Source organism: Numida meleagris, chromosome 2, assembly GCF_002078875.1.
Source record: "Numida meleagris isolate 19003 breed g44 Domestic line chromosome 2, NumMel1.0, whole genome shotgun sequence".
Classification (NCBI taxonomy): domain Eukaryota; kingdom Metazoa; phylum Chordata; class Aves; order Galliformes; family Numididae; genus Numida; species Numida meleagris.
In genome coordinates, this window is record NC_034410.1 from 83,043,506 (window position 1) to 83,068,742 (window position 25,237).

General features: G+C 36.6%; 1 protein-coding gene across 7 annotated transcripts in view; it reads right to left on the minus strand.

Annotated features, from left to right (window-relative positions):
• Nucleotides 1-25,237, minus strand: part of PTPN3 (protein tyrosine phosphatase, non-receptor type 3) — a 161,217-nt gene that overhangs the window by 39,500 nt on the left and 96,480 nt on the right. For all 7 annotated transcript variants that reach the window (XM_021386948.1, XM_021386949.1, XM_021386950.1 and 4 more), the window contains 5 exons: nt 20,090-20,178; nt 14,354-14,417; nt 9,845-10,017; nt 6,994-7,128; nt 4,985-5,161 (listed from right to left, as the gene is read on the minus strand). In XM_021386948.1, the coding sequence (XP_021242623.1) occupies nt 4,985-5,161; nt 6,994-7,128; nt 9,845-10,017; nt 14,354-14,417; nt 20,090-20,178 (638 nt within the window). The remainder of the gene's footprint in view (nt 1-4,984; nt 5,162-6,993; nt 7,129-9,844; nt 10,018-14,353; nt 14,418-20,089; nt 20,179-25,237) is intronic.

Consider the following 25,237-nt stretch of genomic DNA (forward strand, 5'->3'; position numbering starts at 1 on the left):
CCCTTTTTCATTCATCCATTTAGATTCATTTTTCATTTCATAGTGAAGTGTGAACATTGCTGCCACAACTAAGGCACCAAAATTTCCAATAAAATACTGTTACAGGCAGGGAGGAGAGAAGAGAGAAAAAGAGAAGTCATATATGTGGAAAAATGAAACTTAAAGCTCCTTAAAATACCACTACTCAGTTACATTCCTTTATGGTTTTTATAGTAACCCTTGAATATTTTGATTTTAAGTTCACCAAGTGTTAAAAACGTGCATAATTGAAACATTTAAATCTACAGAACATGAGCAAACTCATTTTAGTCATGTTAATTTTCTTACTTAATAGAAGGTAAGGGTTTTCAAACCAGCTGTGAAGGATCTTACACATGAACTACTGGGTGTGCTATGCACTCAGCTGACATTCCTTGCATCAGCTACTTTTTTTTTTTTTTAGTAGATGTCAATTCCGAGAAACAGATACTGTACTGGGAATGGATGATGCTATGTCAAGAGAAATTCTGGTATCTGCTACAACACCAGGCATGTTAGATTGTATGATTCCGAAATACAATCAGCTTATCGCTCCAGTTAAATATAACTTACATTTGAAGGTTACTAATATCCTGATCTGGTCTTAAACAGTGTCACATACTTCATATAGGGCTACTTAATTTTTACTGTAACCTTTTGCCCTCAAATCATAGAATCATTAAGGTTGGATAAGACCACTAAGATCATCTAGTCCAACCACCAACCCACCTCCACCATGCCCACTAGCCATGCCCCTCAGTGCCACATCCACATGGTTCTTGAACACCTCCAGTCATGGTGACTCCACAGCCTCCCTGGGCAGCCTGCTCCAATGTCTCACCACTCTTTCTGAGAAGAAATTGTTCCTAATATCCAGCCTGAACCTCCCCCTGGTGAAACTTGAGGCCATTACCTCTGGTTCTATCACTGTTACCTGAGAGAAGAGGCACAGCTGCATACCTACGGAGTTAACATCATGGAAATACAAATCAGTAACGATTTTTTTCTTCTATACCAAATTTGGTACGTGTTTGTGTATATTTCAAAATCTGGAAACTGCAGATATACCCTTGTGAAGAAAGACTGCAACAATGATCATCTTCAGGTATCACAGCAGGTTAAAAAAAAAGGAAAAATTGTAACTGAAAATAATTCCCTGCACAACTCCACCAGCCTTCCTTTAGAACAAGCCACGATTCAAATATATTACATTCAAACATTTTTCTCAAAAGTAAGTTTCTCCAATTCACAACTCTGCTGATCAGGACAGCAGATGGTCAGGATGGTTTGATGCCAGGTAGCCTGATGGTATAACACCAGCAGCTATGAAAAAACCTACAAACTAAAGCAGCTTTTCAGCAGACATGACTATAGAAATAATAATTCCATATAATAACATATATTTTCTATGTTAACGGGAAGCCATAACCTTTCATATTCATACTTAAGAAATTCTGAAGATAGGAAATGTAATCTAAAAAAGCAAAAATAAATTTTACATACTGATTAAAATGAGACATGTAGGAAGTCAGCTGCAGCAGTGCTTCAAAGAAGAACATTAAAATCTCTTACAAAAGGAAAATACCTTCAGGGCAAGACCGGGGAAAGCCAACTCTAACTGAAAAACAGCTACCAAACAAGTGTCCCTGCTAAATAATATGTTTTATCTTACTACTATTCTTGAAACAAAACAGTAGAAGCAATATGCACATATGTATGGAGGGACGGAATAAATACATTGTGAAATAACCCAACACAGAGTCGAAAGATAGACTAGATAACCTGCTCTGGTACTAGTGAGGCACAGTAATAATAAAAAGTGTGGTTTAACATGCAAAGTAACCTATTAGACTTGGTAAGTCTTCAGTGTGGACTCCATGTGTGTCTTAGGGTTAATTTTTCAGTGGCAGTAGTAGTCAGATAAGACTGACAGCAGCACAGCAAGCAAAAGGAGAAAGAACAGCGAAGGTTTCTTCACAAAGGCTGGGTTACCCTGGAATAAACAAAAGTCTTCTTGAAGTCCTCTTCAGCACTGTCTTCAATGACAGGCTCTCCATGCAGCTGTGATTTGAGATGGCTTGGCTTAGATAAGCAAGCCTATTCATTCTGTGTGAATAAAGCTCTATTTAATATACATTAATTTGAGATTAGAGCATTTTTTTTGGTCCATAATACATACGCAATAGCTCCAATCTTTTCTGCAGATTCTAATCGAAGAGAGAAAAACTGCTTCTTTTGACAATGTCTGAGCCTCACACTGTACTTTAATGTGATAGAAGCTTACATAATATGGGTAACAGGAGCAGTCTAGCTACACCAACATGAAACAAAATAGGAGCCCGCCCTGGTTTTCAGCAGTTTGCTTATGAGCATTGTTTGTTCTAATTTTTAGGTTTTTTTTTTTTTTTTTTTTTTTTTTTACAGTCACAGCCTGTAGGAGGTAACTCAATTTTTACTTAGAAGGTAGGATACTCACTCAAAGTACATTTTAAAAACAATCACCATGTTCTTCAGAGAAAGAATATGATAAATAACAAGATATTCTTGGCCCTCATCTCCAGCATCGTTATTCGAAGTATATAACAGGAAACAGTTCTAGGTGTTGACATGTTGATACAGCACAATATGGATGAAAAATGTGAAATAATGGAAGATAACATTAAAAATTGATATGTTTTAAGTCTCTGAACCAAGAACTGTGCCCCATAATTTGTTTTCTAAATTGTGTACCAATTTCTAGAAACAATATAGAATGTGACTGATTCCCTTAAATGATTAAATGCAGCAAAGAAGAAAATTGATTAAGAAAATACTTTTGCTTGGTATTGTCAGGAGAAGAAAACGTTCACTGGGAAATTGGACCATTGTTATCTTCTACAAATTCAATATCCCCCAAGATTCCAAACACGACTTAATAGATTAGGCACACAACAAATCAGACAAGTTTTATCTATACATTTGTCCCAATAAGCAAACAGATGAGTTTGAAGGCAATTCTGTCTAGGGGTAGATGTTACTTTGATGAAGAAAAACTTAAGACATTCTCCAGAATCTGAACTGAAACAAGCAGAAACTATCTCCCATTCCCCCGATCCCTGAAAGGTTCACGGTAGCCTGAAAAAATAAAGAGCTATATCCTGCGCTAAATGCAGCTTGCAGAGTCTTGATCTTCAGACAGTGAATGAAACTGATGCAAACATAATTAAAAAAATTAAGCATCCATATGATTATAATGAAGATTCAAGATCCAATTCAGGTAACAATACAGTGATTTAAAATCAGCATCTTGCAGTTGCTTGCTAGTAACTCTCCACAGTTCTTTCAGATTTTTCCTCACACCTAAGACATTCATCATTTATACTCAGTATTAACTACCACCACTTCTGCCTGAGATTGCAGGCTAGGCAGAAAAAGAAGAGTCCTCTAAAGACAGTATAAAGGCAAGACTATGAGAATCTACTTTTGGCCCTCCTCTACAAGAACAGATTTGCAATTTCAATATTTTTCCAAAGCTTGTTTTGATTATGTCAGTCCAAGTCTGCTAAAGACCAGTATGACAAAAATAGGCAAGTTAGCTTTAAAAGTTTTATCGGTACACTGCAAGCTGTTTGCTAGTTAATAACTGCATAATCCTGAACTATGGCAGAAGTCCAGGACAAATGTTTGTCCATACATAATACCAAAGATAGGCACGTTAAATGCTTTTCTTACAAAGCAGATATAGCTGGTAGACCAGATTCTATTTCAATAAAGCATTCAGAGAAAAATATTTGTCTACACAAAATTAATTTTACCTTACAGCTTTCAACAAAAAAAGTGAGGCAAATAATGACAAATGTAAGAATATAAAGAACAAAAACCTGGAATGTGGACTAATACAAACTATCGAAAACTTCAGAGTAGAGTTTAAACATTCTTTTATTTGTATAGTACTGTTTTACCTCTCAATTGTTGAAGTATTAATGACCATTTTACCTCACAAAAGTCTAATAGGTAATATAATAAAGGATTACTCATTCTATATGCAATACTCTCCGTCCCCTCCTCCCCCCCCTTAGGGACCTCTATCCTACAATGTAGTAACAAAAACTGTTTTCTTCACATTTGAAGACAATAGTAAAGTCCAGGGTTTAAGCTACAGCTGTGTAACTGAATGCTATCAAAGAGATAGGCAATTCCTATCAACTTGCTTCTCAAAATACATCATGTCTTTGAGTTACAAGGAAGGAATCACCAGAAACTATTTTTCTTTTGTATAAAGGAACCTGCATTTTAATTCTCCTCAGATGAAAGTTTCAAAGTAGCTCTGTTCTCTTTTTAAAATTTGACTGGTACCTTCATTATTTCTGAAGTTAGTAGTATGCTCATCAAAAAACACCTCTAAGTAAGAGGAAAGCCACGCACTAAATATAATATATGAACAAACAAATAATCAGTGCACAAAGACAGGAGCTTAAGGAATAGAACAAAGCATCTGAAGGCAAAAAGCAGATACTGCCTTCACAGTGGCAATCTACAATTCCTCAGAGTAAGAAAAAGATAGATGACCACTAGTATCATTATGTTTCCATGTTTAATCTAAGGCAGCAAGTCTTTCAACTCTGCTGGAGCTGATAATATAGAAAACAAAAGAACTCTTTTAAAAGCCCAGTAAAGATTCTGCAAGAGAAAAGAAAGTTTATAATAGGTGGGAAAGGGTTGCAAAATCTACTGGGAAATGCGATATTACAGACATGAACAGGCTTGCCTTCTCTAATTTTACTGAGAATTTTTGTTTAGGGATGAAGGGTTGGTTTTTAACTTGTCATTTTGTATCACTGCATTTTCACTTTAACAATTTGTCAAAATAAATCTTACGTAAACAGAAGACTGAACTCAATATTATAACTTATGATGACTGCTTTATACTAAAGCTGTTTTATTTTTACAGAAAAATGTACAATGAATTGTTTGCAGAAGTCCTTACCTCCTCTGTGGACTATGGTTCTGAGAGAACTCTGAATCACTGTCTTTGGATGTTGGAGAGCCCTTATATGTATAAAAAACATCTTCTGTCTCAGTAATATAAGAAATCTCATTTGTAAGGTTATCTACAGATGAATGTCGTGCTTTACGAATTTCATGACGTAGTCTAGGACTCCGCCTTAACAAAGGGAACACGAAGACAAGTTAGTAGGTTGTAATCATTTGTAGAACATTTTGAGGATGATTTCTATCCTACTGCAATCTATGTCCTGAAGTCTTCATATCAGGTTTACAGGTCTCACTTTAAACAACAGGTACATAATTTAAATAATGAGTTTAAAAAAAATTGTTATAGCACGAGGCGATCATATACTTCCAGGTATACTACATTGAACTGTCCATCCCATCCCCCTGTGCTACCTGTACTTGTTAAAGTTATAATCATAGACTTACAAAATGACTTTGGTTGAAGGATACCTTAAAGACCACTTAGGTCCAGCACACCTGCCATGGTCAGAAACATCTCCCATTAGATCAGGTTGCCCAAAGCCCCCTGCCAACTGGCTTTGAATACTCCAGGGAGGGAGCATCCACAACTTCTCTGGGCAACGCATTCCAGAGCCTCACCATTCTCGGAGTAAAGAATTTCCTCCTAATATCTAAATCGAATTACCTTCTTTTAGTTCAAAGTGACTACCCCTTGTCCTATCACTACACTACTTGAGAAAGAGTCCCTCTTTAGCTTTCTTATAGGCCCCCTTTATGTACTGGAAGGTGATAGGATAATTCAGTTTGGAAGGCACCTATGGAAGTCATCTAGTGCAATGTCCTACACAAAGCAATGTCAACTGAGGTCAGATGAGGCTGCTTATGCCTTTGTTCAGTCAGATCTCAACAAATGTAAAGGACGTAGACTGTACAACTCCTCTAGGCAAACCAGTGCTCAGTTGTCCTTGTGGTGAAGCAGTTTTTCCCTTAGTTCCAATTTGAGCCTCTCTTGTTTCTGTTGTTTTGCAGCAATGCGAAGAACTTGACCTCAACCTCCAGCGAACCTCCTCTTATGTATTGTCAGGCTGTTACCAGGCATCTGGGAAACCTCTTCTCCAGGCTAAAGAAGTGCAGTTGTTTCAGCCTCTCCTCACAGAGGAAGTGCTCCACCTTCCTGACTGTTCCTGGTGACTGTTGGCCTTTGCTAAGTTCACACCAGTTTGTCAGTGTATTTGAGTGAACTCAAAACTGATAGAAGTATTCTAGGTAGAGGTCTAATGAATGCTGAACAAAAGGGGGATACTCACTTCCCTTGATCTACCATCTAGTAGATCCTAGTTAGTAGGATCCTGTTAATACTGTTGCTGTTGGTCTTTGCTGCTAGGGCACACATATGACTCAAGTACAGCTTTCTATATAACAAAACTTCCAGGTCCTTCTCCATAGAATTGCAGTCCAGATATTACTGTTGCACCAGGTCCTTCCTTCATAGGACTTCGCCTTTGTCTTCAGTGAATTTCATAAGGTTCCTTTTGGCCCGTTGCTCCAGGCTGTCAAGGTCCTTTGGGAAGCAGCTCTTTCCCCAAGCTAATTGATTCATCCTCCCTTCAGTTTGCTGTCACCTGCCACGAGCAAACACTCCATTTCCTCCTCCACATCACAAAGATGTTAAGCAGGACACGTCCCATGATGGACCCTTGCAGGACTCACCACTTTTTACTGCTGTCCACGTAGAGTAAAATTTATTAGCAATTACCCCTCAAAGACAAGCAGTTATCCATCCCATGTTGCTGTCCACCTATTCAAAACATGATGTCATAACTTCGATGTAATGTTTCTCCAGACAGTATCAAAAGCCTCGCCACAGCTAAGGTAAGTTACACCCACTCTTCTCCTGTCATTACAAATATTCTCAAAATAACAGCATATATGTAGACACTACATATCTAGTCTGCTGGAAGACATGCAACTAGAAAAGGTAGGAGGCTGGAAGGTAGGGAAAAGGATGAAACTTGTTTTTACCAATTAGGGGTAACAGGAGGCGATCGAGAAGGAAGGCTTTTGGTCTCTAGATGCTCAACAGATAAAGATCTCCTCATAGATGGGTTCCAAACCATCCCACCTATGACTTTTCTGCAGTACTGGCTGTTTACAGACCTGAAAGGAAATAAAAATTAAAATCTATATGTTAATTGTTTTGCACACAAAAACTCAGTTAAATAAAATATGCTTTTGAAAGTACATTATATAATTCACATTTTAAAGAGTCACCTACGCTTATCCTTCATTATCAGAGTCATTTGCTGTCCCTCACTTGTTGCAATAAAACTGTTTAGTTCATCCCTACTTCAATACTAATGAAAAACCTGGGTAAAAATAACCTTTTCTGAGAGTTATTTTTAAGATAGAGCGGAAAACAGGAAATTTGGTATGTTCTACTGGCACCAAGCCAAGTGTCTGACAAAACATAATTCAAATATAACAGAAAATATCTAGAATCTTGTGCCTATAACTCATGAATTGGTAATAACTCACTATGGCTTAACTGAGCACACAACCACTTTAACTACCTGTCTGATGCCTCAGCAGATAAGAACTTAGTTTCAGCTGGGACAGAATTGTTTTCTTCAGAGCATCTGGCATGATGCTATGTTTTGGTTCTAGGAGAAAAACAATGTTGATAACGCACCAACATTAATAGCTAGTGCTAAGCAGTATTGTGCAGAGTCAAGGCCATTCTCAGCAAAGGGCCCAAGGAGCTGGGAGGGAAGAGAATTAAAACAACTGACTTAAACTGTCCATAGAGATACTTCATACCATGTGACATCATGCAGAAGGAGTTCTGAACAGGGTGGGAGTTCATCTTGCTCTCTTCTGCTCACTAGGGGATAACTGAGCATCACTCAGCAGGTAGTAAGGAATTACTTCTGCGTTACTTGTTATATACACTCACATATAACTATCATATATAACTATTATATAGTCATAACTATTACCCTTTTCCTTTTCTCTGCCATAGTAAATAGCTTTAAATAGCTTTATCTCAACCCACAAGTTCTACCTTTTTTTTTTTTTTTTATTCTCTCCCCCATCCCACTGGGAAGTGGGAGGAGTGAGCGAACAACTGTGTGGTGCTTAGCCACCTGCTGGATTAAACCACAACAGTCATTTTGCAATGCCAAATTTATACATCACGTCAGTTTATCCACTGTCAATTTTATTATAATATAAGCCAAGGCCACAAACTATAGCAAAATAAAAACCTTAATCCAATTCCTGTAAACGACAAACAACATAGCAGGGAAAATAAACAGCAAGCAAGGTGCTACACAATATAGTTCCATGAGAAGACTCTCAAAAAGCTCCATAAATAGTGAAAAAACTAGCATAGTGACTAGCAATTACCAAACTACCCTGTGGTCACTCCAACCCCTATGGCAAGCCCCACAGTGGGCACCAAAACTGGAATTATACTAAACTGGTACCCTTTGAAACTTATTCCTTAAGATTATATGGGTTATGCAATGTCTGTATGTGCACTGTATATAAAAACACAGGATTTTTTATCCACTTGCAGATTTGACAGAGAGAAAGGTCTCCAGACAGCATTCTGACAAGTGTTAAGAAAGTCTCTTCCTCAATACAAGTTTGTACTGACCCATAAAGGATCTAATCCTCAAAATACACATCTCCAAACACTTAGAAAAGTACTCCAATGTTCATTCAGCTACTTGTTTTCACTCATTTCACCTATGATCCAGTATGATGCAAAGAAACTGAGATTCCATTCCAATGGAAAATGTAACATTTTATCAGTGTTCTTGTGGCTGGACAATGCTTGTGCCTTTACTGGCATCGTTTATAGGCAATGATAGTCCCTTTTGTATGCATTTCTGAGGTACTGAAAGAGACATCAGAACATAAAGGGCCAATCGCCAAAATTTGGGAAGTTACTGGAAGTATGATAACAGAATTATAGAATATAATGAGTTAGAAGGGACCTACAAGGACTGAGTCCAACTCCTGACATCATTCAGAATTTAAATCTGCGCCCAAGTAGAAAGAAGATAAATTAAATAAGGAACAATTAAACAGTTATGGGAAAACACTGCAAAAATAAAGAAAAGATAAAATCAGCAATAAAATACACGCCCAAAAACCATCAGAAAAAGCAGTTTTCTGCTAAGTCTATGGAGACTACAGATAATCAAAGGGCTAAAGTACTCCCCAAAGCCTCACATTCAGAGAGGATAATGACATAAGACTTACAGCCCAGATGGTGCATATGGAAAGGGTACGTCCCAACTTCATGTAGCAAAATAACAGGCTCTGAACTAGATCTCAGATGCCACTGTGAAACTACCAGCTCAGTGACAGCATAAGCCAACAAAGCAAATAAAAGATGAGAAGTGTCATGACAGTAGAATCTTGAATGGTTGGATGGGGAAACTTTTTTCATCCCCATGTAACTAACTGACATCTTTACAGACTTCAGAAATTGCCCTAACATATTAGACAGTGTTTATAAAACAATAAGGAGTAAACAGTTCAAAACAAATCTGTTCAGCAGATTCTCTTATTGGATCATTAACCACATAACATTTTAACTTTGTATTGCTGTTATACCTTATGCTGAAAAGGCAAGTTAAAATGATAACAGTAAAACAAACTTAGGCTGAAATAACTTTTTATGAGCATTATACTGTAATGACACCATTGTGCAAAAAGAAAAAGGAAAACAAAATTACACAATTTTTGTCCAGTGGCTCACAAAGACTGACATGACACAATCACAAGCAAAACTGAGCTGACACCTACATAAATGCTGTATTTGCCATTTACAATGGGAAACGTGCTTTCACACAATACTTACTTTGCTGGATTTCTAGAACCTAGGGTCCAATAATGTGACAATATTTTTTTTTCATGAGGTAGTGACTTCTTTGCCTGAAAAAATGTGTGATGCTCTACACAAGACTTCCACAGATTTTTGCATGCTCTGTAATTTAACATGTTGAAGGCAACAATATGCTCTCTGGATTCATTCTGTAACAGTAAGAAAATTTATGTTTCAACATATACAAGGTGATCAAACAGAGCAAACAAGGTTATAAAGCTACCACATAAATAACAATGAAATTACTTTTAGCCTAAATAAGCAAACTGAATTCAGGAAAATAAAAAATCATCATACAGTAGATTTTGATCAGGTGATGGACGAAACACCACTTCAAGTACATGACATTCTAATACCAAAATGAACCCTTTATAAGTGCAAGCAATATTAACAATTATTAACAAACTTACCAGTTCCTAATTATTACAGTGCTATTTTAATGAAATGTTTAAGTCTATAGCACCAAAGATTTTTTTATATACAAGTATAATACAGAACAGCTAAACAAATGTTTGGATTTCCTGTCCGATCTTGATCTTCTTATGACCAACAAAACAGTTTAACACTTTATTAAGGTTGTAAGGTAGAAGGGGAAAAAATAATCTATCTTCGAATTCAAACTCTTCATATAAGACTTCATATATATGCTCCTTGAAGAGCTACAGCATGCAAAAGTAATCTGCTTAATATTCTTTTAGAAGATAGCCAAGATGTTAACAGTGATCCATTTTGGGAAAATGAAAGTAACTGTGATGGACTGGAACTGCTGCTTTTCAGTTCCAATACTGCTTTCCGGATGATAACATAAAGCCAAAATAAGGAGATCAAAAGCAAGCAGAATATGAAGTTTGTGTATGCAAATTCATACTTGCAACGTTGGTGCTCAGCGAACACAGGTATAACACAATTGCACCACACGCATTTGTGTATTGAAGAAGCACTTGTTGAGCCATTTAGATCCCAGTGCTCAATAAAGTTTTGCACAAGGTACAGCTTGGGCTAGTTACTGAGGTTATTAACACAAATAACAAAGCAGAACAAAGAGTAAAGCAAGGAGGAGAAAGGTGTGCGTGATAAGCAAGCTAATGGGAGACTTGAGTTAATTGCTATCAGAACTCAGCATCTCTGTGGAAAAAGAAAAAAAACAACAAACAAGTTCACAATTTGATCACTCATCTTTTTCAGCTATTTTTTTTTGAATTTTGACATTGCAGCATATAATTAGGCAGGCAGCCATGTCAACAAAGTGCTCTTTCTAGTTCATAGTTTTGAGAAAGTAAGGATTTGAGTCGCAAAGCCTATTTATTTAATGACTGAAAGACCTAACAAAACTTTCTACCACAGTCCAGAAATAAATCACATGGATAACACCTGGACTTCTAGTTTCAGGGTCCTTTTGGTTGTTCACAGCAACAGACCAGTTTGGAAGTAACTACAGACCATTTTAGCCAGGATAATCAAGCTAGCTTTCTCGCATTCTTTTTCTTTCTATGCATTCTATGCAACATTTTAAAAATGTCACGTATCAGAAATCAATACCACATTCTGCAAAGCACTTGAACTAGTGTAATGACTTCATTTACCGATTCTCTGTAGTGGAAAAGACAAGGAGAATCTCTACGGAAAGCTAAAAAAGGATTTGCCCCTTTGCCATCTTTGGCATTGCGAAGCATTTAAATGATTGTAATCTATTCTTCCTGTATCTATTAAAACATGGGGAAAAAAAAAGTTTTTTGTAGGGTTAGTTCTTTCACCCTGCATGGGAATTGCTAGGTCACAGCCTGAACCAATGGTTGAGCACCTGGTGAAAAGGTGTGGCTAACCCAGAGAGCTCAGGCGCAAGCAATGCACCTGAGTGACCAGAAGGGGTGGACCCTCCTCACCTTCATTTAAGGGTTAGCAGCCAAGGGAACAGTACTTCTATTCAGAGATCATGCTCTTCTTGAGACTCCACTAACTTTTGAAAATGGTGAGCCACTTTTCTCTGTATCACTTTCTAAAGTGAATCTTAATGAATACCTTTACAAGCACTCTCCTATCCTAGTAGAAGGCACTATCATCGCTTCCATTGCATCACACACACTCAACACGCTGGAACCAATTCATCTTTGTCAGTTCACTACAGTTACTTCTAATTAGTTTATACAAAGTAGTATGTGCAAGCCCTGTGAAATTTTAACTCAGAATTTCTTGTGAGATAACAAGCATACAGCACTTAAACTTTTAATGAATAACAGCACTTCTGAGCTATTCAATGTTGGCTGGATACCACTTCAAGTGCTTTGTATTACTCCAAAGGACAATTTAAAGGAAACATTCAGATATTTTTGTTGGCCTGGTCTTTTAATGGGCATAAAAATCCGTTTATCTGAACATCTCAATTATACTGAAAAGTGTAAAGATAAGGAATTAGGTACACCTAATACTCCATTTTTTTTAAATTTAAATTTGAAAAGACCAATTAATCTTGGTCACAAGTAAATTTATGTCAACTGCTGACACAAAATCTTCTTAAGTACTTTTAAATAGGCTGAGAATTTAAATATGGACGTATACTAAGAAAAGTACCTTAAAGACATTTTAAAAAAATCCATTCAATTTTTGAATTAATAAAATCTTTTGTTAACTAAGCCTTTTGGCTCACTAAGAGGCCACCTTGTCAGTCACGCCACAAAATCTATGCACCATTTTAAGAGCTGAAGAGTGTTCTAGTAGGATCCAAAGATTTAGTACTTACCATTGTTCTCAAGGCAAGTTCCAAAAGAATAGTATTCTAGTCATTTTTCAAGAAGTGAGGACTGGAGAAGTGTGCCACCATTAAGGTAAAGGGAAGAATTCTCAAAGGCTAAAATGAGTGTCTTAGTATTTTAGCGTAAGGGAAGAACTCTCATCAGGTGTATACCTACTCTATCACAGAGAATTTGGGTACATCTACAGCATAGGAGGTAAAAACATGCCAAAATGCAGAAAAGGAACAGTTGTTTTCAAGCATTACATAAGCACACAAGTTCTATTTTGGAAGCTTCAAAAAGCTGCCTGTAAATTAGCATAGCTTCTATTCCTATTATAAATGTTATACCCTTCGTTAAGTCTAAGTATCATGGGCTTTTAAAATATCAGACATCCACTGGTTCATTAGTCTTGCTTTTCAGCCCTTCTGTAGCTTTTTAGTAAAAACAGAAATAGTGCCTACTTCTATCAAATAGCAGATCAATAGACTGAAGCAGTGGGATGGTAGAACTGGAGATAATAACAGAAAGGGTGAGAGAGAAAGCAAGTCGATTCTTCAAAACGGTGGCATAAGGAAAGAAAAGGAGCAGGAGAATAAATCAAGGAAACAACATATCCTAGGTGACTGCAAATTCACAGGCTTTAATAAATTCTGCAGATTTTGAAGAAAATCTACATATGACATGCAAAATTCTCAAGTGTTTCTGTTACCATCTTCAATAAAAATTTGCCTACTAACACACAGCATCCAATCTGCTTTCTTCACGTTCTTCCGTGTTCCTTACTTACGGTCTTATTCACTTATTTTCCTTTGCGCTTCCAAGCAAAAGACCAACACAACATCAGCCATGTGCAGTCACAAACCATTCAAGCAACCCAGTGTTCAAGAGAAATGCAACAGCAGTCCAGCTGCTCCTCACTCTCACAGCAGACTTTTCAAAGTAGCATCATTAGAGTACTGCAGTTATGCAGACTGCTGCCCTACATTTCAAGCAATGGGGAGATAAAGGACAAGGATGACTGTATCTAAAGGTTTAACAGCTCACCTGGTCTGCTTTTTCAAATCTACTAAGAGTAAAAGGTCGTGTATCCAGACTCACTTTCCCTACAGTTCTGTAGCTCTAAGCAAGACACAGCGTTACTGTTATCTCATACAAGCTTACAATTATATAAGAGATTGGTAAAATAAATTAAGGACTTTGAAATGTCATCATTTAACGAAAGTTCAAATGATCAAACTTCAAAAATGCTGCTCTTTTCAAATGTGACACTGGTCTCCAGAAAGAGAACTTCAATTTGACAGCAGAAAAGTCTTAAGTCCAGAAACCATCACACACTGACACTTCATTTCTCCAAATTGTATAAAACTAAGTAGATTTAGTAGATTCATGGCTGTGAGGCATTCCAAGGGGCACAAGGAGCATCAAAGAAAACAGCAACAGCAACTCGCAAGAAAAATGCTAGGTTACTAAACACTGAAGAAAGGATGAACAGCTGTGTTTCCCTCAAGTATACAACGGAAAAGAAACCAGAGTTAGAAAGACCAACAGATTGAAGGTGGAAGGGCTCCAAGTTGGAAAGGAAACAAAAATGGGAAATGAGCAAGCATAAAAGGACCACACTAGCAAAGGCAACTTAACAAAAGACAATTTCAAAATAACAGAGCACCTACACGTCTAGCCCTCTGTTATCTTAAGTTTTAAAGACAAAAATTTGAATACGACCACCTAAGAAAAAAGTGAAATGACTACTTACATGTTTTTGCCGTTGTTGTATAAAAAACTTTTTCCTTTTAAAGGAAATTTTTAATATGTTCACCCTAAAAGAGAAAGGCAGACCATGAAATGCTAAATAATGTTTAAAGGGAAAAAAAAACAAAAATAACACAGTGTGCTGTAAGCCTAAGAGATTATAGTTGTTAAACACTCAGTGAATAATATGCAGTCATCTCGTGTACGTTGAGTGGCAAATAGACGTCAAGAAACTAAAAAATTTTAGCTAAGAAGGAAAGGTCTTTAGAAGATTAAGGTTCTTCCTCATTTACTCTTTAAATAGCTCACATAGCAATTCTCTCCCACCAAGTCTATTCTTGCAGTAAAAGCTTGATGACATCCCTTACTAGCTGCACAAATGTTAAACGTGTCAAGTTTGTATAACTTAAGAATCATATGACAACTGTGACTAAAGGAACAACATTTAAGACCTTAATGACATGAGCAGGTTGGTCATACAGTATCTAAAATTGACCAGAAATTTCACAGAACTGACTTAGAACATTGAAAGATAATGTACGTCTCTTAACAACAAAAGCACTGTAATCATAGTTAAATTTGAAGGATGAAAACTGTAAGAATGGGTGTTAACCTTTTTTTCACATATTATTAACACTGTAAAAAATACAACATAAGCTACATAGCTGAAATGAGTACTTTTGAATAAAGATTTTCTAAGGCTAGGATTACACTGGAATTAGTGCTTAAGGATATAATTAAAATGAAAAGTGTTTATCAGTTTTGCTAAATTAAATAAACATCTAGGTTCCCACACATTTCCCTACAGCTAAACAAGATTTGTCTGAATTATCAATTCTTTCCTACAATACTGCTCTTCAATAATTGAAATCTACACATTCTGGAAAATCATTTTTCTGTAATCAGGTGGAACCATATGGATAGCTGGGGAAAGCTATTTCAGGTCTGATCAAGTCACATGGTTGTGGAAAAAGCCATCTACACCAGACAAAAGATTTTCAGAGGGTTGCTACTAAAGGTCTTGAAATACTCTGTTTGACTGCTAACATTTCACATCATCTTAGATTTCTCCAGATAGAAAGCATATCAAAGATCATCTCAGTTCTTAACACAGTTTTTGCATCATTCAGCAACTAGAACAATAGCATATCATCCATTCTTCATTCCTGTGTGGGATGCACTGTTACAGAGCAACTCTCCTTGTTCACAGAGGAGAGCATATATGCAAGTTACAAACAAGAGGGAACTGAACAAACAATTCCTGCTGTTGTATAAAAGGGGCAGAAAACCAAACCTGTGCTCATCTCCAAAAAAATATTCTCCTCTATCAATTACAGAACCACAAACGAACAAGAATTTCATTCACAGCACTCCTAGGCAACCAAATTGTTGTTCAAGGTACTGGAAAGTTTAAATAATATCCACCTTTCTTCCAAGGCCAGTTCTAGAAATATCTGCTCCACTTGACTTGTTGCCTCAAGTGGTAATGATCTGTACTGTATATCTAAAAGTTTTGCATTCCCATCTTCCCCACAAGTCATATAAACTTGTAGTAATACTTACTGAGGTGGAACTCATTTTTATCTATTTGTATCTATCTTAATCTTAGCGCTACTCTGGCTGAAGTAGTACTGTTCTAGTTTCTCTCCTTCCTCGATTTATTTTTGCTTACACTTCAGTGTTTGGAGTTGTTCACACCTTACACAGTTCCTGTCACTGTTCTTACACTAATGTAGTGCCAGCAGAAATACAAAATACAAATGAGTGACTTTGCAGACTAAGCAAAACATCCCTCAGCTAACAACAAAAAGGTAGCAGCATCTAAAAACACCAAAACTCTCTCCATCTCTCCCCACTTCTTTTAAAACAATTTGCTGCTTGACCTCATAATCACTTCATGTCAAATCAGGGCAATAAGTCTCTTTTATTTGACTCTCCTGTACATACACAGCATACCTCTCAATTCCATTCATTCTTAAAGCATAACTAAGCCTTTTTAATTCAGTGACAAACTACACTTGCTAATCTGACAGTTTTATATAACATTAACACAAAATCATTTGCAGCACTATGCCTATTAGTCAAGGCAATGTTCATGTTCAGCACAAGTCACAGACTGAAAGAAGAGATTAAGGCACTGAAGGATTTAGATTTAACAAGTGTTTGAAGGTGTCACATCCAAAATATGAGCTGAATGGAATGCAATTATTTTAACAGGTGGCTCAGCTGCTCCTACCACTCACCAATCATCTGTCCAGTGAACACGCAGCATTCACAGTATATCAAACTTCACAATTTACTTTTAAAATGCTCAGTAGCTAAAGCTCAGTGATAATGATACATTTTGGCTCTGGTCTTTCTATCATTTACAAGGGTCAAAGCAGATTTAGCACTCACTGAACAATAGTTGTTCATTTCTGATCACCATGGAGCTGGTATTTTTTGACCCGAAGCAAAAATATTTCTTAAATGTAAATCCTATGGTTTGCCCTAGGAAGATTCAGAAGGAAAGCTCTTGTCAAATGCTGTCTATGTAAGACTCAGTTCAGTTGTATCTTGATTTTAGCTAGCAGTGCAGCATATATTCCTTCAGCAATTTCTCTCCAGTTCCCAAAGCAAAGAATCTGCATTCAGTAAACAGCATTTAATACGCTGCCTTAACTGCTGCTGATGTAAAACAGAGAGGAGCTTGTATATTTTTGCCTTTAAGATATTTTACTTGCCAAATGAACCTGGAAATTATCACATAACAGTAAAGCACTCCAAGAATAATTTTCTAGAGAATACGAATTTCTGGGTTAAATCCAAAGTTATTTTAAAAATCTGCCTTGACTTGTGTTGCCTCTGACTGATTCTTACATAGTTTGCTTTCATCAAAAATCCTCCCTTTACCAAGGCAGGGCACTCTCATCACTGCCTCTGTTCTCAAACACTTTTGGTCCCCGTTGATTAATATCATATGATACAGTTGTATTGATATCCATTAAAGCTGCAGAGCATTTCGCTGTTGGAAAGAGTGCTCTGATGGTGTTTGCTGCCACCTTGAGTTCCATCATGTTTATGCTGAAGCCTCCTCAGTTCACAGGAAGATGACTTACTGCAAACAGTGTACATAAAAAGTCCAAATAACAATTGCAATTATCTGAATGGGTTTTCGCATTCTCAGGCATACAATGTTCCGTGAGGAGTCTCCTTCACACCTTCAATACAACCAACATACATTGAAACTCCAGATATTGCACTTTGACATCTAAAAAGAAATTGAAAAACTATGTACAGTACAAGTGTACACGGTACTAGCTAACACAGTTAACATACTTATCTGACACCTGACAATTTTTATTTTTATTTTTTTTAAATGAGTAGGGAGGGGTTAGAATGGAAAAAATGGACACAGTTCCTGAATGAATAACAATAACTTACTCAGGAATAAAATATCTAAAGTCATCCCCTACATAGCAAGTTCATGCCTTTTCATTCCTTGCAATTTGGGTATACAATTTAAAAAAAGAGTAGGAAAGCTTGAAACAATTGCATGAGCAGGCAATTGACAATACTAGTGCCCAAAACTGCTATTTCAGAAGAGAAAGTTATTTAAACTGAAAAAACGTTTTTGTTCCCACCTCGATTCTTTTTGTTTGTTTGTCAATTACAGTAGTTTTATGTGCACAATGTTTTAGCATCTGTGTTTTTTTCCTCTTTGCTCTTCAGGAGTAAAAGTATGTAGGTCGCTTTAAAAGTAACATCTCCTAATGTCTCCAATAACACTAGATGATAGAGAAAATTATCAGCTACAAAGCACTATTTTCCAACATAGCCACCACCATTAGCCATGCATTTTTGCCAGTGATGAACAGGAGCCTGCATGCCACGTTTGTAAAAATCTGTACCAGTGGAGGTGACTGCTGTCACCACTGCTGACATGCACCACCCACCAGCTCACTGTGCTCACATCTACATGTCCGATCTCCAGAAACATTCAGCAAGTGTCGATGAACGTCAATGGATGCCATTTATTCCAAAGGGAGGAATTCAATGACACACCTTTGCTTCATACACACTGCCACGTCAGTCGGCATTTTGTCAGACTGCCCCTCTGCTGCCATCTCTCACATGGCAACAAAATTATCAGATTACTGTCAGGAAAGTTTAACCTCTACTGCCATACCACCAGCATCTACCTCTGATGCTGTAGGCGAACATAATAAAAGAAGAGAGATTACTTTCGGGGCAGTTCTTGAACTAGAGGACGTTGTGAATTCCTCTTGTGTTATGTGCTGTAAAGCACTGTTTCCCTTCTATAAAAAAATACATATTACTGGATTTTAAGATATCTGTCACTATGGTTTTCAGGTGTTACTATTACCCATTCATGCCAAAGGTCACTAAAGTTGGCACAATAAGTCTTGCAAATGATAGAAAATGAGCCTCCAGTTGCAAGTTTTTAAAATTTGCAGCTGTTTATAGAAGCTGGGAGACTGACATATGAAAGGACAGAGCTCAGGGCACAAAGATGAAAGATAAAAGTCTTCTATGCTGTAGTGTGCATTAGAAGTGGAAAAAAAACAAGACACTACTGCGCTGTATGAAAGCACTACTGACATGCATATAGGATGGCTACAGTATATCCAAGTTGAAAGATAATTCACTGCAACAAAAAGAAAATCCAGAGACTATGCAGTACATTTTCCACTAAAATTTAAATTGAAACCTATATTATTATTATTTTATCCTAGGAAATATGTTCATAATGAATGGAAGGAACAACCTATGCCTATAACCAGTATTCCTCAAATACACCTTTTTTGCACAATTAAGGTGCAAAAACCCAGTACAACTCATTGGAATGCATTTTTCCTGTCATGATTACAAGTATTACATCATTTTACTGAAAATTTTCTCCAGAAAAACTGTTACAAATTATATGAGAAAGTTATGTATAACATGATAAAACTGTACTTTATCATCAAACTACACTTATTTTGAAGAAGAAAAAGAAGGAGATGCTCTTTTCCTTCTAACCCAATTCAAAAATCCTAAGGAAAACTCAAACCACTACACCATTTGCTACTTACTTAAGAGGTCTCATTATAATATAAATAAACTACATAAACACTATGCATAACTATAGCTTTCCTAATCTCTGATGTCATTCACATTAGATAGCTTGTATACACTGCATCTTCCTAGAGAATATTTTCTAAAGCACTATCATGTGTTGTCAGTACCATGGGACAATGAAAGTCTCTTTCCCCAGAGACTCTAAATCTTACAAGTTACCGTTAGACAGCCTTGTCTGATGACAACTAAAAATGTATATAAATTAGATTATTCTAGTTTCAATAAGTCCAAAATTCCAAGTAATTCATTTTACATTTCTATGAAGCGAATAGCAGACCATTAATTGTTGAGCTTTCTAGTAACGCTGATTTAAACAAAAACAAACAAAACCACTACACATCTTTGTGTATAAGAGCAGCAAATCTCTAAAACCACAAGGTCCTCCTATTTATACACTGACACCGCTATGTGAATGGACTCAAACAAACTACTTACAAACAAGTAGTTCAAAAGTCTGTAAGAATTAACAAGTTTCATTTTTATCTCAGTGTAAGGAAATATCATGATACTCCATAAGGAACAAAAATATGTACTGCAGATTTCTTTGAAATAAATGTTAATGCAAATGGAATACAAATTGAAAGACCAGATATAATTCTTTATTATTAAAGGAATTTACCAGGGATAGAAGCTTGTGCAGATGAGTTTTCTATATACAGCAATTCCACTGGATGCAATACCAATCATGAGATCTAGATTATGGAGATCCTGCAACAGAAAAGTACTGTAAGAGCAGAAACATAAGTTTGTGTGATTCCCGTTTCTCTACTTATAAATTCATTTTCCAGTTCTCTATACTTAAAACATAAAATTCCTGTGGCAAAAATTCAATCACTTGTTAGGATTTCCTTTTGTCTTTTCTTTGATCCTATCTACTAGGTTTTTCAGTCATTAAAGCAAGCTGTAATGTTCATCTTACTACATGAGATATTCTTGAAGTCAATATCACACTAAAGTTTCCAGCCTAGCCTTATGCCAGTTCAGCACTTGTAAATAAGCTGGAGTACTTCTCAAGATGAGCCAGTCAAAGTTTTGCAAATGGGACAAAAATTGTTTTATTTTAAGCTGTTTAAAAAGATCTGTCATCATTTCCAAAGAAGTCTTAACAAAGACTGGGCAGGAGGTGGCCACAATTCTGCATATGGGAGTATGGTAAAGAAATATGCACAAGTATATGAATATTTGATACATTGTTAATTAAGAAAGAAACCTGTGTATTAGCTTAACATGTTCAATTGGAAAAATGCATCCATAAACTTACAACAGCTTTATGATTACTGAGATAATCAAGAAAAAAATAAAAGCTTAAAAATAAAGCAAAAATTTGAGGTTAAAAAAAAAAAAGAGGTTAGAGCTGAATGCTCAATTTGAGGCAGAACCCAAACTGGCGTTACAAAAATTACAAATATTGGCTTACATTTTCTCCACGATAGACCTGTTCTAGTACATTACAGACAAGTTTCTATACAGAGCAGAACATGTGCATATATCTACACTATATACACAAGCATAGAGCCCACTAGTTAAAATATCAGGTTTGACTCAAATGTAGCTTCAGATTACTTTGCAAAGGACAGCCAAAGGTTCTCTTAAAGCCTTCAGTAGCTTAGCTGCTCCTCTAGATGGTACTCTGTGCTCAGTGAAATACACAGACTTCTTGTATATCCAATCCCTATTTCTTCATGTTAGTAAGATACAGAAGAACAGACCATGTACCGTATGATCTAAAAATAGTGGAAAGTCTACAGTAAATCCTTTAAAAATAGTTGAATAAAACTGTGATATACGTATATGACTGAATGAAGCTGAATCTGATTTACAACAGTGTACAAATCTCCTGTGAAATACCACAGCAGTTCACAGAGAATGAACATAACCTAAATACTTAATAAATAGTACATTAGCATTGAAAACAAGATAAGAGAGACACCATTTCTACTTCTGAGAGATTAATAAATGAAAATTATTATATAGGTAGCTGTAGAAGCAAGCTTAATCTCAGAATAGTGCAGAATTCACTGAAATGATGAACAATTCCCAGCTATCTGCTGCCCCACTTTTCCACTGGCTGCTGCTACAGGAGGTGGTTGAAACTCCATCTGAAGATGCTCCTGGCTTGCCACAGCTTATGGCAGCGTAATACAGAAATCCAGAACTTGCACTCCTTTATTTTAATGTGCTGGGGAAAAAACTGAGTAGTTTTGGCAAGGGAATACATGTGATTTAGCTGCTATTGTTCTGATACCACCAAACTAATACAGGGCAGAACTTTATTGGTACTTGAAACTTACTCCAAGTTCCTGCTTTAAAGGAAAAAATAATATATAAAAAAAAAACCAATAGTCTGAAGAGAAAACAGCTTAGGAGAAAAAACTGAAAGCCTAAATTATTTACCAGAAAAAGAATCACAGAAAATCCCAAGTTGGAAGGGGCCCATAAGGATCACTGAGTTCAGCTCCTGGCTCCACCCAAGACCACCCAAAATTCAAACCCTATGTCTGAGGGCGTTGTCCAAACGCTCCTTGAACTCTGTCAGCTTGGGGCTGTGCCCACTGCCCTGGGGAGCCTGCTCCAGTGCCTGACCACCCTCTGATGAAGAACCTTGTCCCGGTGTCCAACATGAGAATTAGCTAAACCCTTGATGAGGATTAAGTAGGCCAAAGCACTCTATTTTTTCTAGAAGCTGTGCCAGAACAAGCTTCATATTCTGCCTCTACCTCAGTCCAAACACCTAATCTTCCTTGCTTATTCATTTAAAGAATTCTCCTGTATTAAACAAGTAATCTGAAAACAAGATCTTGGACTAGCATAAAGAAATAGGGTCTCACAAAAGAAAGATGATGTGGATAGGCAGTTATTTCCCTTTCGAAGCATCTGTGCTATTAAACTGCACAACTAAGAACTGTCACACATACGCTTCTCTTTTTCCTTATTTCTTTATAGAGATAACCACAGAAAAAACCACAAACACAACTCTTATAAAGGCAAAAAATGATTATGCCAGGGATCTTCATAGTTAAAAACTAATTGATTTTTAATTTCAAATGCAATTACTAACTAGATTTTTGTAGACATGGAAATAGCATTGATTCTGCAAGTTTCCCTTCTGTTTCTATAAAATCCCCTCTTCAGAGAAGAAATGGGTTAATATCAGAACAATTATTCATCAGACGAGATAGTGTTCTAAAGTAAAAAGGAAATACAGTACAGAATTCAAGAAACCTCAATACAGTTTTAAGGCATTAAATTCACTCAAGTTTCTTAATATCGTTTCATTTTTGAATACAACAATTCTAAAGGTTCAGATTGATCCGTGGAGAAAAGCAGAAACGATTGCAGATGAAAACCCAACTCTGATTAAGTCACTACTGGAAGTGTTCTGTTTGATTGTTAGAAGGAAGCTCACAAACTTGAGTTCTGCAGAATGTTTGACTTCACATCATGAACACTAAGATTAAGCGAACTAGAAATTCATCTAATGCTTAAAAAATATTATCCAAAAAATATCCCTCTCTTGACCACCAGTACAATAGCACCAGTTTCTTTTGGCTATTAGCATACAAGCCAGTTGTTACCTGTTTTCTCTGCCACACAGAATATCTAAGAAGACTAAGATTATTTTATCCACAAGAAAAGAGCTGAATTACAAGGATTCACAGGGATAAAACCTTTCAAAAATGTGTTTTCTAACTAGCTTCTGCTAACATGTGTTCAAAGCACTGGGATTTGGCAAAACAGGAAGGATGATTTATGAACAGTATTAAGCAGGAAGGCTATGAAGATGTATGCCAAATATCCCTGTCAAAGCTGGGGTTTCATGTAGTAGTCTCAGTAAAGATGTGGTGGAGGGAGACATCTAACCTTCACTGCAGACTTCAGAACCACAGACCAATTCAGCAGACTCTTTTGAACTTCAGAAAAGTGTTGTTTACAGCCAACGTCAACTACCAGATGAGACCAAACGATGAATACTCTTCTGCAGGACTGCTGTTGCAGCACAGGCAAAATACTTAGCAAATGAGAGAGTATTCTACCAAGACAGAACACCAGGAACGTCCACTCTGATGAAATCCAGTGCTATTACTTTTCTCATAGGCTTTGAAAAATAAATCAATTGCAACAAAGATATTAATTCAGATTAAAATAGCAGCAAGACAATCTGCATCTTAGCAGCCTGGAATAGAGAAGCTTTTACTCAAATCTGTACTCTATTTGATTCAGATCATACAAAAAATACTGTTTGGTGTCAGGCAGGGTAGGCACTCATGACTAGTTGTCAGACAAACCTGTGCCATTACATACAAAAGAATGCACTGGAAATAAGAAATAGACTGTTTAACCAGTACCTCCAGAGAGCACTGCTACTCTGAACTGAAATCTTGTTTCATTGAAAATGTCTCAGTCTGCTCTGAACTACCCTTTCTATTTGACACTGTGTGACCACTACTAACATTCTGTGTGCATTTCAGTAGCCTACAACTCAGGAAGTCTACTGAAAATTTAAATAATTTCAGAAACAGCATCCCATGAATTTTAAGAGAATAGAATGTCACATAGTGAAAGTCTGGAACTTAAGGTCACTTATCAAAATGGTAAACGACAATAGAAGTTAAAAGGCATAGACTGATCAAATTAAGGGCATACAGGAAAATCTGAGGCATGACGGTAAGGGGCTCTTCAGTAAAGCGGAAATATCACAGAGATGACAGAATGGACAATGAATCTAGACAAAGTCAGATTTAAGACACTCATTTAACACGTAAGGGTAAATTTTTGTGTTGTCAAAACACACATCATCATAGCATGCATGTGCAAATTTCTCATATTACTTACCCACAACCACTGCATTTGAAACAATGTATCTTAACAGTCATCATGCAAAACTGGCCTCTCCTAATTCCCCTATCAGATATGAGCATAGTTTTCATATTTTAATCCCCTCAGTCATTTCCTTTTCTCTGTACTCCCCCCATTCCCTTTAAAAAAAAGGCCATTACTGTTTTTAATATAATTTTTTCATGAATATGAATGCAATTACAGTAGCTTTATACAGGAGTACTTTAGGGATCTTTAAAAATTTAATGTACTCACTCACTTATTTGTGGTAACATACACAAAAAAACCCAACAAGACAACAGAATTATACTGAGGAAAGAAAATGATCCTTTCTATCCACTGCATAATTACAAAAATTGATCATAGAATCACCAAGGTTGGAAAAGATCTCAAAGATCATCTAGTCCAACCGTCCCCCTCCCATCGATATCTCCTGACTAAACCACGTCTCTTAGCACTACATCTAAAAGTTTCTTAACACCTCCAGGGACAGTGACTCAACTGCCTTCCTGGGCAGCCTGTTCCAGTGCCTCACCACTCCTTCTGAGAAGACATTTTTCCTAATATCCAACATGAACCTCCTCTGGTGCAACTAATGATATTTTCATTAAAATTCTCCATGTCAGGATTATTAACAAATCTCAGATAAATGTTAGTAAAAACAGTAGTCATCTTCATTAAGGAGCTCATTAGGTTTTATGTCACAAGCTTTAAGCCAAAATAGTTCACTAACCCATAAAAGCACAAATTACCATTTGTGCACCAGGATGCAAGAAAAAAACATATTGGGGATTCCTCTCTCAGACAGTGTAATCAAACAATGAAATGCCAGGATACGTTCCTTATCAACAAATACCCTGTGTCTGAAGGGTTTCAAATACATCCCTAGTGGTTATCTTCCACTTAGGTTTAGCCTAGAGTCAGGGGATAC